Below are 14,855 nucleotides of genomic sequence, written 5' to 3' on the forward strand. Positions count from 1 at the left end.
AAAATCTAATCAAATAAGAAGAAGAGAAATTATAATCATTTCATTTTTTTTATTTCTTACTTATCCAAATTAAAAAGAAAGAAATCATAATATTTTTTTTTTTGGGTATTTTTTTTAAGGTCCCTGATATTATGATTTTATAATATAAAGGACATCAAATATTTTTATGATGTCTAAGGTCTCTTAACAGGATCCAGAGAAATTTCAGGCCCAGAGAAATTCTCTCCAGAGAAAATTGAAATCCAGAGAAATTTCAGTCCCAGAGAAATTCTCTCCAGAGAAAATTGAAATCCAGAGAAATTTCAGTCCCAGAGAAATTCTCTCCAGAGAAAATTGAAATCCAGAGAAATTTAAGTTCCAGAGAAATTCTCTCCAGAGAAAATTGAAATCCAGAGAAATTTAAGTTCCAGAGAAATTCTCTCCAGAGAAAATTGAAATTTCTCTGAGTACCAAATAAATCCAGAGAAAATTGTGGAAAGGAAATTTGTATGGCTATCCAGAAAATTTCTTTGATTTCGCAAATTTCTCTGGCTCTATTAACTACAATTAAATCCATGTCTAACAAACCCACAAACCCACAAATTTCTCAAACCAGACAAACCAGAGAAATTCCTACTTGCGAGAGTTTGAAATTGATTGAAAACTTCTTAATTGAGATCTGAAGAAATTTCCTAAGTTTCATCTCAACATTACAAATTTGTCATGGAAACGCATACTTAGAATTCATACCATGCTGTTACTTCTGACAGGATCTTGAGATCTTAAACTTTCCCTCTGGAAAAGAAAAGCTTTCAAGAATGATTGAAAAAAACATGGTTCCGACACTGGAAGCCATCAAGGGTGGTGGAGGATCCATCAAAGTTGGGTCCACCGGGACAATTGGTACCTTAATGTTAAGGGAATTAGAATCCACAAAGTCTGATCCTCAAACACCTAGGAAGAAATCTCCTACAGTTTCTATTTTGGTTCCTAGTGATGCCACTACTCCTAAAATACTAAAGCCAAGAACATCACTGGATGAAGCAAGCAGCAGCAGCATCGTGAATAAGAAAAGCACTGAAATTGCCCGGAAAACAAAACACTACAATCGGAAAACCCATCAAATACCAATGCTCGACTCTGATAACATATCCTTAGACGGAAGTACTCCTATTAGAGATAAACCTGATAAAAGAGGATCTTACATTGTTGAAGTTGTGGACATAAAATGCGGTAATCAGGACAGGACATGAAGATGAGCGCCTGGATCGCGAGGGCTTCGGAGACGAAGATGTATGCGATTGCGATGAGAGGAAAGGAGAGAAGGAGAACAAGGCCGGGAATCTCCACTGGGTAAAGGACTGAAATTTTTCTGTTGTATGTTTAGGGATCTTAGACATCAAAAAATAATTTTGTGGATCTCTTCCATTATAAAAAGTGGGAGAGGGACCCTAGATCAATTTTCTCTTTTTTTTTTCTCTTCTATTACAACTTAAATAATTATTTATTTTCTTTTCTCCCAATCATAGGGTTACTTTTGGGATTTTAATTTGTTTATGTTTGTGGAATTCTATTTTTGCCCAAATCAAACGTGACTGAAACCTCTCTCCCTTATTTGAAACCTCTCTCTCTTATTTTAGGATTTTAATTTGTTTATATTTGTAGACTCTCTCTCTCTCTCCCCCTCTCCTGCAATCCCTCATTCTCTCTGATTTCGCCATGGATGGGAGTAAGCAGAGGTTCGAAGCTCTCGGAGAAGCAGAGAGGTAAAGAGAAGACGATGAAGGAGAAGAAGATGATGATGATGATAGTGGCGGTGGCGGGAACGATGTAGAATTGGAGGAAGTTGTTGATGATGACGGTGGCAGTGGTGAAGTTAGAAGCCAACTCGGTGGGTTAGACTGTTCGTTACCACCTCCAATCAAAGCACAGTTGGGCGGTTCTCAATTGGAAACCCTAGCCAACTCCGATCTTCCATGCGATTTTGTTGCTTCTTCTCGCCATTTCTCGGGTACGATCACTAATAACTTCTCTGTCTCTGTCTCTGTCTCTCTCTAACAAGTTTGTGGTGATGATCTGACAGAGGTGCCAGTGGTTTATGCTCTTCTATGGCTGCTGGATTCGGCTGCATTCAAGGTTAGGAGTGTATTTTCACTCTTACCACTGAATTTTGAATTGTTCATTTCTGCCACTTCAGATTGATGCATCTATTTTATTTGTTTATTTATTTTCTTGTTTTTGTGTCTGTTTTGGTTGAGTTTTTTAATTTTTTTGGTCTTTCATTTCACTCAAGTATTGGTGTATGTTATGAGATTTATGGGTTTTGAGATTTTTATATAATTTATGTATTTGGTATGCATTTCATAGCTGGATCTGTTCGGATTGTTTGTGTCTTAAGGTTCTGGGGTAATGTATGTTGATTTGTCTCTCAAATGGGTAGTACATTGACTCTACCCCTTTAGGGGATCATTATCGGCTTGCTTCAACTTTTTCTTCTCCACTTTCTTTTCCTTCTTCTCAGATGAAAAAAATATCATCAATAGATATCCAAGTCAACAGAACTCTGGTTGTGTTTTAGAGATTGCCTCCCTTTTGAGTGGGAAGTTGGCTTTACAGTTGCCGAAGTTACAGAGCTTGTGAGGAAAAAAAGAAAAAGGAAAAGAAAATCTTTTAGGTATGTTGTTGAGGGATACTTGTTGGAGAATGTCAACAGAACTCTGGTTGTTATGTAATTAATTTTATTTTAATTTTCTAATTTAACAATGAATTATGTTGATGAATATTGTAGTTTTTCCATGCCATCTGTTCTATGCATCTAGTGCTAAGACATTTAGAGCATAAAGTGTCCTGCCTTTTGTTTTGTTTTGTTTTGTTCGTTTGTTTGTTTTCGTTTTTTGTTTTAACAAATGAATTTTGGGCATATGCAACAAAGAAATTTTTGACTATACAAGAATGGCAACAAACAAAAGAATGAGTTTGTTATTTTTGTTGTTTCTCTGTTTTTTGCTTTTTGGTTTTTGGTGCCTCATAATTGTGAATGGTATTGATATGTTATTGTCATGACTGTTGTTTTTACAAGAACTAGAGTGCGAACTAGAAACATTACTTACTGTGCAAGTCCAGCTTCGATTTTGTGATTTTTGGCCACGAGTAATTTTAATTTTGGGAGTTTTCTTTGTTGTTGTAAATTTAAATTGTTTGATCACACAGATATTACAACACTCTTTCAATTTTATTCGATTCCTTTCTTATGTTGTTTCTTCGTATTCCTCTGTTTCCTCTGTTTTTTTCTCAGGTATACAGAATTTGGTGGTGTAGTTCCTTATAGACCTGTTGAAGACTTGGCATTTTCAGTTGCTAGGTTTATACAAAATAATGGTTCATTCATGAATTATTATATGGTAAGTCAATTCCAAATTATATTATTTATAGAAATTGTTCAGCCCATGTTCAATGAATTTTTTTCTTTTCTTTTCTGTATCAGTACCATGGCGGAACAAATTTTGGGCGGACAGTTGCTGGTCTCTTCATTGCCATTAGTTACGACTATGATGCTCCGATCGATGAATATGGTCTGATACCCAAAAACAAAAACCAAAAATACAAAAAATACAAAGAAAAATGCGTGTATACACATGCATATATTGTGAGATCATGAGTAAGATTATCGTGCATGTATATATGATACGAATAATTTGTTATCTTGAAGGATTACTAAGAGAACCAAAATGGGGGCATTTGACAAATTTGCATAAAGCTATCAAGCAATGTGAACCAGTTTTGGTTTCCTCGTATCCCGCAGTGACTTGGCCTGGCAATAATCTAGAGGTAGATTAAGCAAAAACTATCAGGTAAATGACTTGGCCTGGCAATATATACTGTGGTTTTCAACATTTGTCGCTTTTTCGACAATTGAAACTCGCTCTTTTTCATCAACGGTCAACTATCAGGTAAATGAACTTATTTAGTAATTTTAACAAAAAATTGAAAAGACTTTCATGAAATGAGCTTTGACCTGTATCTTGATTTACTAATACATGTTTATGGCAGGAACCGTGTACGGGCTGCTAGAGAATCCAAAACTGACATATAGCAGCACTGTGATGTTGAGAGCCGGAATTAACAAGATTTCTTTACTAAGTGTTGCTGTTGGACTTCCGGTTAGTCCATACCTTCTGATAAAAGTTTACATTCTTGGGATGTTAATGACAGTAATGGAATCTTTCTAAATTCTATTGGATCGATTTCATAATGTCGGTGTGCATTATGAGACATGGAACACGGGGGTTCTTGGCCCGGTCACATTGAAGGGCCTCAATGAGGGGACAAGAAACTTGACAAAGCAACAGTGGTCTTACAAGGTTTGTTTTTGTTTTCATGAGTTTTCTGCTTCCATTTTCTGTTTCCAAGTATACTCTACATTTCAAAATGGTAAAAGTCCAAGGCAATGATGAAACCAGTAAGTTTCCTTCAAAGTCGAGTGGTGAAAACAATAATAAAGGGATACCAGAATTTATCCGAAGATAATAATAATAAAGGGATACCGGGATGAAAATAATGTATGATATGGGAAAAGAAGTTCATATAGTTCATAAACAAGCAATAAAAATTAAGATTGATGTTTCTATGTTGGTTGGTCTAAAAGGCGAGAACTTAAAACTGCAAACACTTGATGGAAGTTCCTCTGTTGAGTGGGCTGAGGGATCACTATTGGCTACAAAACAACCCTTGACATGGTACAAGGTAATAATCATCCCAAACCCCCTGTTAACGCCTTTTTATTGATACTTATGAGTTCCATTACCCATAGACGCACAAATGAATTCATAAAAAAGCTTTTAATTCATTGAACAATCTTTCCAGACTACATTCAACGCACCAGCAGGAAATGATCCATTAGCTCTTTTTTTTTTTGGTTGATTCTCCTTTCTCATCTCTCTCTGATTTTGATTTGATTTCTAGAGTTTTGATTTTGATTTCTAGGGTTTTGATTTTGATTTTGATTTGATTTGATTTGATTTCTATTCAATTAAGCTAAATTTTTCTCCCTTCCAGTTTCAGTTCAGCTTTTTTTTTGTTGATAAATACAGTTTCATTTCAACTTTATGATCTCAAGCATCAAGGATTCATAGAGACAGGAGCTTATGTGTATTTTGAATTGTGTTGTGTTTATAGCTCTTCAATGAAAATTTCTATTGATTTGGTTATGTAACATGTTTTGATGGTTTGAATGTCTCTGTTCTGACAGAAATTGTTTCCAATTGCTAGTTAAATTTTGCTTTGTTCTAAATTTTGATGGAGATATTAGTTGCTTAGTTAGTATTATTAAATTTAACTTGCAAGAAAGATATAGAGATCATAGATGCTCTTAGCAAGTTGCTTGACTTTAAGACTTGTATATAGAGATTCCAATAATTGACTTGAAGCTTTAACTTCCTCTTAATCAACTGCCAACGGTCTCTGCTTTATTGTGAGAATCGTGGTAGCAATGATAACACACATACATGGATCTCTTTTAGCTGCCCCTGTTTGGCCATTGAAAAAGAATTTGCCAAACGCCACTTAACATAGTACTTTATTGTTTATTCATTTCGTATTATTCATCTATTTTTAGCAAATTACAGCGGCATATTGCAAAGTGGGTCTGCTATGTTCACACATAATGCTCTATCGGATTATATCCCAATTATCCTTTATCCTGATGTCTCAAATTATTTCAACTACATCATGAGTTTCTCTAAACATGATAAGACAAGAGAATTGGTGATTGGGGATTTGATCTATGTCTTATCATTATAAGTGTTTCAAAACTATCGTTAAAAAAAAAGGCAGTTTATTTTGTCATTAAGATTTGTTAGAATGGACTACTCCATTTCGAGAGAAGTTATTTTGTATTCTTGAGACAATATCCTATACTTTTTACAAATAATATGATTACATAAGTACATTATGTGTCTAAATAAAAGAATTTACACGACCATGTGAATTTTGAAGAAAAATTGTATGGCTTAGATTTAACACTTAAAAGTAAGCAAATCAAATTCAAAATGTGTTTAAATTTAAAGTAAGCAAATCAAATTTAAACACATTTTAAACTCATTGTATTGTCCATACATTTACAACATGGGATTATATGCTATGTTCAATTGGGATCACCCATTGCAATACAGTTTCCTGTGCTGTCATGACAATCGGTCGTTTCTTCCTCATTGTCAACTTGTCTTTGTTATTCAACTGTTTTTGCTCCTATTGGAGATGAACGGAAGCAAGTTCTCTACAGGATTCATTACGCCTGTGGACATATCCAATGCTGTGTAAACATTACTACTTTGTGCTACAATTGTGATTCCTTCAAGTAAACATTACTACTTTCCATCTTCTCCCTCTATTACCTCTGTTATATGAAATTCTCATTGCCCTTTGCTTTTCCTGCATATCATGCTCCCAGGGAAGGAGTTGCACAATACATGAAAACTAAATGGAGGGTGGTTGCAATCTTTAATGTGGTTCTGTTTGTTGTTTTGGTGAGAAACTCCTCTCCATCTAGTTTGGAACAAATCAAATTATCTTTTTCTCATTAGCGAATGAGGAACAACAGATAGTATGGCATATGAATTGCATTTTATATCTTCTATTGTTGAAATTGACAAATTGTATTATGAAAGTAGCATAATATTTGTAGATTATCATTTTATTGACAGTGTTTATATGATAGGACCTTCTAATCGAGTTCATTTATTTTTCTTACAATTATCTGTTGTGAAATCGATCAATAATCTACTTTGTGGGATGCTGTGCGAACCGAAATGCTACAAGGAGCCACTCTAAAGTTTGAAACAGCCCTATGTATCTCAAGAAATCTTCACTTGGAGGTAAATTTGTCCACATACCTTAAAAATCAGACTTTCTATATGTAAGTTGTTTATCGTTGATAATTTTAGACAAATAGATACACATACACTATTGATTAAAATTAGTTTCAATCAATTTAGTTTGCTTCCAATCTTACCAATATGTCGAGCTTTCCGAATTTATTTTTGATGTAATCTGCTAAAGAAGCAATACTAGCAGAGTATGTAACATCAAGTTGATGAAAAAAAATATCAGATAACCCACAAGCTTTGAGATTTTCAACAGCTTCAGTACCCCTCTTCTCATCTCTAGCTGTTAAGATCACCATGACTTCATTGGAAGCTAACTGTCTACATATCTCTGATCCAATTCCTTTGCCGCCCCCTGTTACTACTGCAATCCTGAAAATCAATTAACAAACACACAACAAAACTAAGGTGTTAGAGCTTAGAGGTTGGTTCATGCAAACTTCAAAATTTTCAACATATACAATAAAATGGAGAGAGAGAGAGAGAGAGAGAGAGAGATGTGCCTTTTTGGTGATGCAGTGGTGACTGTTCCCTCCATTTCTGAATGTAGGAGATGATAGTGGTGATGAGGATGAGCTGTGTGTAGATAATTTTGAAGTTGGAGATATCTATTTATATAAACATAAGACTAAGAATGAGCGTATGACATGTATGCTGTGACAACTTCCTCCTTTTGTTCAACTTATTGATGCTAAGTGCTTTCTCTTGTAGGAGTGCTTCATTTAGCATTTGCTTCAGATCTTGAGTTTACTTGCTTTTCCTGTAATGTTTGTTGTTACCTAGCTGACTTTTTAAGCAGATATTCATGTTGTTTGCTGTGTCCCCTGAGAAGATGCCACTGGTGTTGCCGAATATCAGAAAAGTTCTTAAGGCAATGATTAGTAAATGCCACTATGAAATTTTGAAAATCTGTAATGAATATTACTATTATGATCTCTTAATGTGATTTCAACTTTTCTGTAATGAATATTACTATTATGATCTCTTAATGTGATTTCAACTTTTCTTTCTCCAGCCAAATCGTTATTTGCTATTCTGTGACTATGCCACTGGTGACCTTGCTCAGGTTAATTTACAACTTATATTCTATCTTTTGAATACATGTTTGTGTGTGTATATATATCTATGTGCTCTTTCATTTCAGTGGAGAATGAGCTCTTTCAATGGAGAATGTGCTCTTTCAATTCAATGGAGAATTATATAGTAAATATTCCAGTTGCTTTTGATGCTCTCTTAGGAGGGTGCACGGAGTGGAAGCTAGAGCGCTGGACTGTCCTTTGTGAAAATGTCTTATGATTTGGATACTTTTCTTGGTTTGTATGTTTGAGGTTGTTAAAGTTGTATTTTAGAGATTAGTCGTATTTTAGAGGTTGTTAAAGTTGTATTTTAGAGATTAGTGGAAACTAGAGTCGTATTTTAGAGACTAATTGATTTACGATTTGCAGTTATATTTTTTGGATGTTTAAAGTTGTATTTTAGAGATTAGTGAATCTTATGATTTGGATACTTTTCTTGATTTGTATGTTTGAGGTTGTTAAAGTCGTATTTTAGAGATTAGTGAATCTTATGATTTGGATACTTTTCTTGATTTGTATGTTTGAGGTTGTTATTAACTTGATATAATAGAAGTTGTTATTAACTTGAATCATAAGCTGCATTTTATAAGTTACTGTCTGCATACTGTTAGGCAAGGTTATATTCCTGTATATATATATATATATATTATATTTTAAAAATAAGCTGCTACATCATATAAAATTATGTCATAAAAAGTATAATGATTTAGGACGTGCAAGAAAATACCGTAAAAGATTATATACGGCATATAAAGTATGTTATAAATATATTAAAAATGACTTTTTACGACATACAAAATTATGCAGTAGTGTGATGATGTATGACATGCAAGAAAATATCATAAAATATTATATACGGCGTACAAAGTATGTCATAAATATATTCAAAATAACTTTTTACGGCATGTAAAACTATGCCCTGGAAAGTATGATGATGTATGGCATGACAAAAATGTCGTAAAAAATTATATACGACATACAAAGTATGTTATTAATATTTAATTTATTATTTTTTACAATTTTACTTGCATGTTGTAAGTAACACTCAACTTTTCACGGCATGTCATATAACAGCATTTGTGTGCATGCCGTGAAAGAGTTAGCCGTAAAAATTTAATTTTGTTGTTGTGCAAATAAATCAAAACAAAGTTGAAACAAAAACAAAAACAATAACAATCATCAAAATACAAAAGGTCTACTAGGGTTACAACAAATCCGACTCCATATACAATGAAGTCTAATCTAAGGATCAAGTCTATCATCGTCTACATTGACGAAATTAGATCAATGACCAAGAGAACTGTACCACTTGTGCACCTTAAGGCAATAAGATGTGTGTAATTTCAGTATTTTTTTAATTGAGATCCTTTGGGTGAGGTAATATTGAAATGGTAGAGTGGAAATTTGATCTAGAATATGATAGGAATATTGAATTGCACTCAGATTTGTCAGAAAAATGCTTTAGAACCTTGAATTTATGATTCAGGTGTCAACACTAGGGCTCCTAGGGTCGACACACTTGCATTTCTTTCTTTTCCTCTTGGAGATCTGCTTCTTGGTGTCAACACTGCCTCCTTGTGGTGTCGACACTGCTTGGTCAGTGATCTAGGTGTGACACTAGTTGGAAGTTTCGACCCCTGGGGTTTCTGGGGTCGACACCTCACTTATGTTGAACTTTCTTGGAGCACCATTGTTTTGAGGTGTCAACATCTCCTCCTTGAGGTGTCGGCACTTAGAAAATTTTGGAAATTCTTGTGGCGTTTTGGGCCCTTTTTTGGTGAATTTTTTTTTATATATTTTATTTGACTTTAGAGCTAACAATCTACTTTTGGCCTTGGGCTAGAAATTGACCCCTATGCACTCTCTTTCCTCACACTCTCTCTCTCTCTCTCTCTCTACACCGTAACCCAGCATCTCCTCTCTCCAAACTCTAGTTTTATGTGTATTTATTTACAATTTGGAAGACTAGCATATAAAATTGAGAATCATAAGTAAAATCTATTAAGAGTTCTGAATAATTTTTTTTCCTGATGTAATCTATGTCCTACAGGGCAAATGTTTGCTGGTGACATAACATTCAGTGATACATAGTAGAAAGTCATTCTAGTTTTATTATATCATACCAGCACATATATCTCTTCTCTCTCTCTCTCTGTCTCTCTCTCCTTACTGTGAAATTGAAGTTTGCACTTTTTTTTATTATGTTGGTGGATTGGTTGTAGAGACTAATCAGCATCGTGTCATGTGACGCTTAGGGAAATGGTTGTAGTGACTTTGACCAAGATCAATGGGACTACAACTTTTGAAGTTTCTGGTTTGGGCTACGTGTGTTAATTTGTTTGATTTTATGTATGCCAATTTGGGATTCGTTCTTACAGTGTTTATATGATTGAATTGTACGTACTTTAATAATCGCAGTTTTTGTGATGTTTATATAGCTAGATCGTCTAGCTTGCCTTGATAACTTCATAGTCCATGTTCTTTATTGATAATATATTATTAAATATCACTTATGTTATTTTTCTGGTTTAAGAGTGAATTCTTTTCCTTTTATGGATATTTTTTCATTATATCACTGGTTCTTTTAATTTCCTGAACATAAGGAATCCTTTCCTTAGATTTCTCTTTTCAAATATTAAACTAGTAAGCACATGAGATTGAGAAAGCAATTCATCTTTTAAGTGTTATCAAATTAATTTTGTGATATATTAATAATATTAATGTGCTATATATGAAACTTTTTAGTTTATAGGAGCCCCATTTGTGATGTGATGTGATTTATGTGTATGTTTTTGTTTTTGTTTTTTGTTTTTTTTTTCCTTGCCATGTAAATAGGGCTCAATTTAGAGCTCTACTTTTAGGCCATGTTTGTTTGGGCGGACTGGATTAGCATTCCCATGACTAATAGTCTTAGGACTACGAATCCGTTGGATTATGTATCCTATCTTAACTAATAGTCAAGTTTAAAATAATTAGTCCGTACTTCAATTGTTTAACCAAACATCGGATTAATAATTTTATTGAACTATTAGTCCAATCCCAAGCTCATGTCCACCCAAACAAACATGGCTTTAGGGCTCTGTATCATTGTTCGACTTATTAATGTCAATGGACCGTTGTCAGCTAAGTACTGTAATTGGAATTTATTTGCTAAAATAGCCTTTTGAGAAATTAGTTCAAATAGATGAAGAGTTGGTAGAACTGTTCACTTTTGCTTGTTTGTATTCTTATGCAAGGGCATTATATGAGGCATGGGGATCTTGCCTGCAAATTGGAAGTTTATGAATCCAAGAAATTGGTCTCTTCATTTTTCTGTATTGCTTTTTGAATTTCTCGGAGTTCATTTTCTGGTATCACATACATTTATAGCTCTTTGATCCATTGTGTATTTCTCCTTTTGGTTGTCGTGAAACATATCTTCTTTTTTTTTCATCAGTTTATCTCAGTAATTTATGCTTTTTTCCCCACCTAGAAGCCAACATCTTATAATTCATAATTTAATTAGTTCATGACTCAATTAGTTTATTTGCATGAATTTTCATGTAACTTGTGCCGTGTTTGAATATGATTGTGTAAACATTTGTTTATTATTTTTGGGTAATAAAAAAAGTTGTGCGGGTTCAAATTATTAAATAAAAAATTAAATATAAATAGGACTTTTTGGATTCTCAAAAAAAAAAAATAAAAAAAAATAGAGGACTCTTTAGTCACCAAAGATTTAAATTTTGATTTTTACCTGCTAAATTTTTAGTCGCTAAAAGTTTAAATTTTGACTATAGTCTACTAAATTTTTAGTCATTAAGCGTTAAGTTTTGATTTGTCTACTAAATTTTTAATCGCCAAAGGTTTAAATTTTAATTTTTGCCTACTAAATATTTAGTTGCTAAAAATTTAAATAAAAAATTATTTAACTTTTTAAAAATTACATGACGACTAAATTTAAAATATATGGCAACTAAATATTTAGCGTCCGGATCCTCTAGAGTGATCCTCTGAAGTGATCCTCTAGAGTGGTCCATTAGGGTGCAACACGTGTTCCATTAATGCATCTAACGGCTGAGATGATCCCTCACCAAAACGGCGTCGTTTTGGTGAGCCAGACCAAAAAATAAAAAATAAAAAATAAAAAATAAAAATTGCAGAGCTGCAGATCGAGTCGAGAGGGAGGAGGAAGAAGAAGAAAATAGATTTGAAAAGAGGAGGAAGAAGAAAATGTAAGAAAACTGGAAGAAGAAAATGGATTTGAGGAAGAAAGAAAAGTTTTTTTGCTGTGTTGGGTTAATGGGTTTGGTTTGGTCGCTCAAGAAGTTCATCACCATGGATGAACTTCCATTTTCTTCTGTGAGCCAGACCAAAAAAAAAAAAAAAAAAATTGCAGAGCTGCAGATCGAGTCGAGAGGGAGGAGGAAGAAAAAGAAAATCTTTTTTTCTTTCTTCCTCAAATCTATTTTCTTCCAATTTCTCTCAATTCCATTTTCTTCCAATTTCTCTTAAATAAACAAAACCCAAAAAATAAAAATAAAAATAAAAATGAAACCCTAATTGGCAAATATCTGGATTTCTTGCTTTAATGCGTTGAATTTAGATTGATACAATTTTGATTCAGTAGAGAGAGAGAGAGAGAGAGAGTGTGTGTGCGTGCGTGTGTTATTGAAGGTAGTGCTTGATGATTACTCACTTGATGATGCGATTGTACGCAGAGGGAACTCTCTGCCTCTTCTCCGAAATAGATTTAGACTATTTGTGTCTTCCTCAAATATATTTTCTTCCAATTTCTCTCAAATCCATTTTCTTCTTCCAGTTTTCTTACATTTTATTCTTCCTCCTCCTTTCAAATCCATTTTCTTCTTCTTCCTCCTCCCTCTCGACTCGATCTGCAGCTCTGCAATTTTTTTTTTTTTGGTCTGGCTCACCAAAACGACGCCGTTTTGGTGAGGGATCATCTCAGCCGTTGGATGTATTAATGGGACACGTGTTGCACCCTAAGGGACCACTCTAGAGGATCACTTCAGAGGATCACTCTAGAGGATCCGGACGCAAATATTTAGTCCTCGAAGGTTGTACTTTAGCTACTAAAAATATTTTAGTCAGCAAATATTCCAAATACTTTTGAAGTGTTGGCGGCAAACATGGCGAGTAATGTTTTTAGTCGGCAAAAGGTTTGGGTGACTAAAATAATGCTTTTTGTGACTAAATTTTTAGTTGCTAAATGTGACATTTCTTTTACTGTGGAGTTGAAACAATTATATGATATTCTAACAGTATAGATGTTCATGATGACGAGTTAGAATAATCATCACCGATGTGTCCTCACAGCAACGGTCTACCTCCGTTTCTCCTAGAGAAATGTATTCCCTGAGAACAGAGATGCCATGTGTCCGTTTGTATACATACCCATTAGAATCATATCTAATTTTGGAAACCTATTGTTATTAGAATTAGCTGTCTTGTTCTTTACCGATGCTTTGATTTGAGCCTTATAATCGTTAGCAGCCTCTTCTACTGGTTTCAGTGCAGTGTTCACAGCATGATTGTCCTAGCTTCTTCTACTGGTTTCAGTGCGAAACTCTTATCAACTCTGAGGATATGATGGGCCTAAGGTTACCTCTCCAACTCTCTCTCTCTCTCTCTCTGTGTATATTTTCATTTGTCGACTCGTGTTCTTATCCAGCGACGACTATCGCGGCAACATTGGTGTCAGGGGCTCCGATTGTTTTCTTTACTCTATTCTTATCCAGCGACGACTATTCTTTATCCCATATTCATTTGCTCTATTTATCTGACTCTCCAACTCAATCTCTCTCTCTCTCTCTCTTTAGTCATTTGTCAACTCTTGTTGTTCTCCTGTGACGGCAATGGTGATGATCGATTGTTTTATTTGGTACGGTACATTTTTTAACTACTTTTTTTCTTCTTCTTTTTTTAGATAATTTTTTTTATATATATTTTGATTCATCCTACCATTCTCTATCTTGCATATTGTGCTAGTGTTACTATGTTTGACAATTCTAAGGTTATGGCGGCTGGGACGACGACGATTAATTCTTTTATTTGGCTGGGATGGCTAGTACGGTACGATGTTTGATGATTATTTTTGCATTTTTGGGCCATGTTTGACAATTCTCAAGTCATGCTTTCCCCATCTTTGTCTCTCTCATTCTATTCCAATCAACAGATCTTAATCCATTAGCTAGAGAATGGAACACTCTATCTCAAATTATCCCAGTCTATCTCTTCTCTCTTTCACTTTCCATCGTACAACTCATATTTTTTGGAAATGGTAAGAATGTGAGTTGGGATGTGATTGTAGGGAACTCTGGAATCAATCAAATTTGCTTGTGAAATGAAATCAATTTTCAAATTAATCAGTTATATATAAAAGGGCTGGGCTTCCCTCCAGTCCGTAATCAAATTAGAGGGTATTGTTGGATCCGTGAGGACCCACTACGAGTCTCGTTTTGATAATCCGAGCAGTTCAATGTATATAACTCGTCGAGTACTATATTCCTGTAAAAAATCACGTTGATCGGATATCGATAGCTATCTCATTGGATTAGATTTCTGTCAATCGTTTATTTTTTCACTGTCCATTTTTTTTGTACAAAACTGATTTGATTACGTAGCTATCAATATCTGATCAACGTAATTTTTTACAGATATAGTACTCAACGAGTTCTACACGTTGAACGGTTCAGATTATCAAAACGAGACCTGTGGTGGGCTTCCACGGGCCCAATAGCTTCCTCTAGTCCGATCACGGATTGGAGGGAAGCCAACCCCTATATAAAATCACTGTAAATTTTTTCTGCTCAAAATAAGTTTATTTTTCATTTTTTTAAAATTATTTTTGTCCCAAAGAGGAGAAAATTATATAAAATTTTTAATTATTTTTAACTTAACTAGTTTTTAAATTTTTTTT

The 14,855-nt window shown here is 34.2% G+C and overlaps 1 protein-coding gene across 1 annotated transcript; it reads left to right on the forward strand.

Moving 5' to 3' along the window:
- The first annotated feature begins 812 nt into the window (after positions 1-812).
- LOC114294305 (uncharacterized) lies at positions 813-8,438 on the forward strand. The gene is made up of 9 exons (XM_082881085.1): positions 813-1,212; positions 2,063-2,115; positions 2,523-2,653; positions 3,275-3,380; positions 3,464-3,551; positions 3,689-3,929; positions 4,030-6,851; positions 7,876-7,926; positions 8,005-8,438. Exons 1-6 carry the CDS (start codon positions 813-815, stop codon positions 3,814-3,816), a joined length of 906 nt encoding a protein of 301 aa, XP_082737211.1. The 3' UTR covers positions 3,817-3,929; positions 4,030-6,851; positions 7,876-7,926; positions 8,005-8,438.
- The last annotated feature ends 6,417 nt before the right edge of the window (positions 8,439-14,855 follow it).

Source organism: Camellia sinensis, chromosome 7 (assembly GCF_055761805.1).
Source record: "Camellia sinensis isolate YWXY chromosome 7, ASM5576180v1, whole genome shotgun sequence".
Lineage (NCBI taxonomy): Eukaryota > Viridiplantae > Streptophyta > Magnoliopsida > Ericales > Theaceae > Camellia > Camellia sinensis.

Excerpts from the sequence above, each read along its gene's own strand:
- LOC114294305 (XM_082881085.1), top strand. The coding sequence starts at position 813 with ATGGTTCCGACACTGGAAGCCATCAAGGGTGGTGGAGGATCCATCAAA. Across the intron at positions 2,116-2,522 it reads TGGATTCGGCTGCATTCAAG|ATATCCAAGTCAACAGAACT; the intron begins GTTAGGAGTGTA and ends TATCATCAATAG. Across the intron at positions 3,552-3,688 it reads TGCTCCGATCGATGAATATG|GATTACTAAGAGAACCAAAA; the intron begins GTCTGATACCCA and ends GTTATCTTGAAG.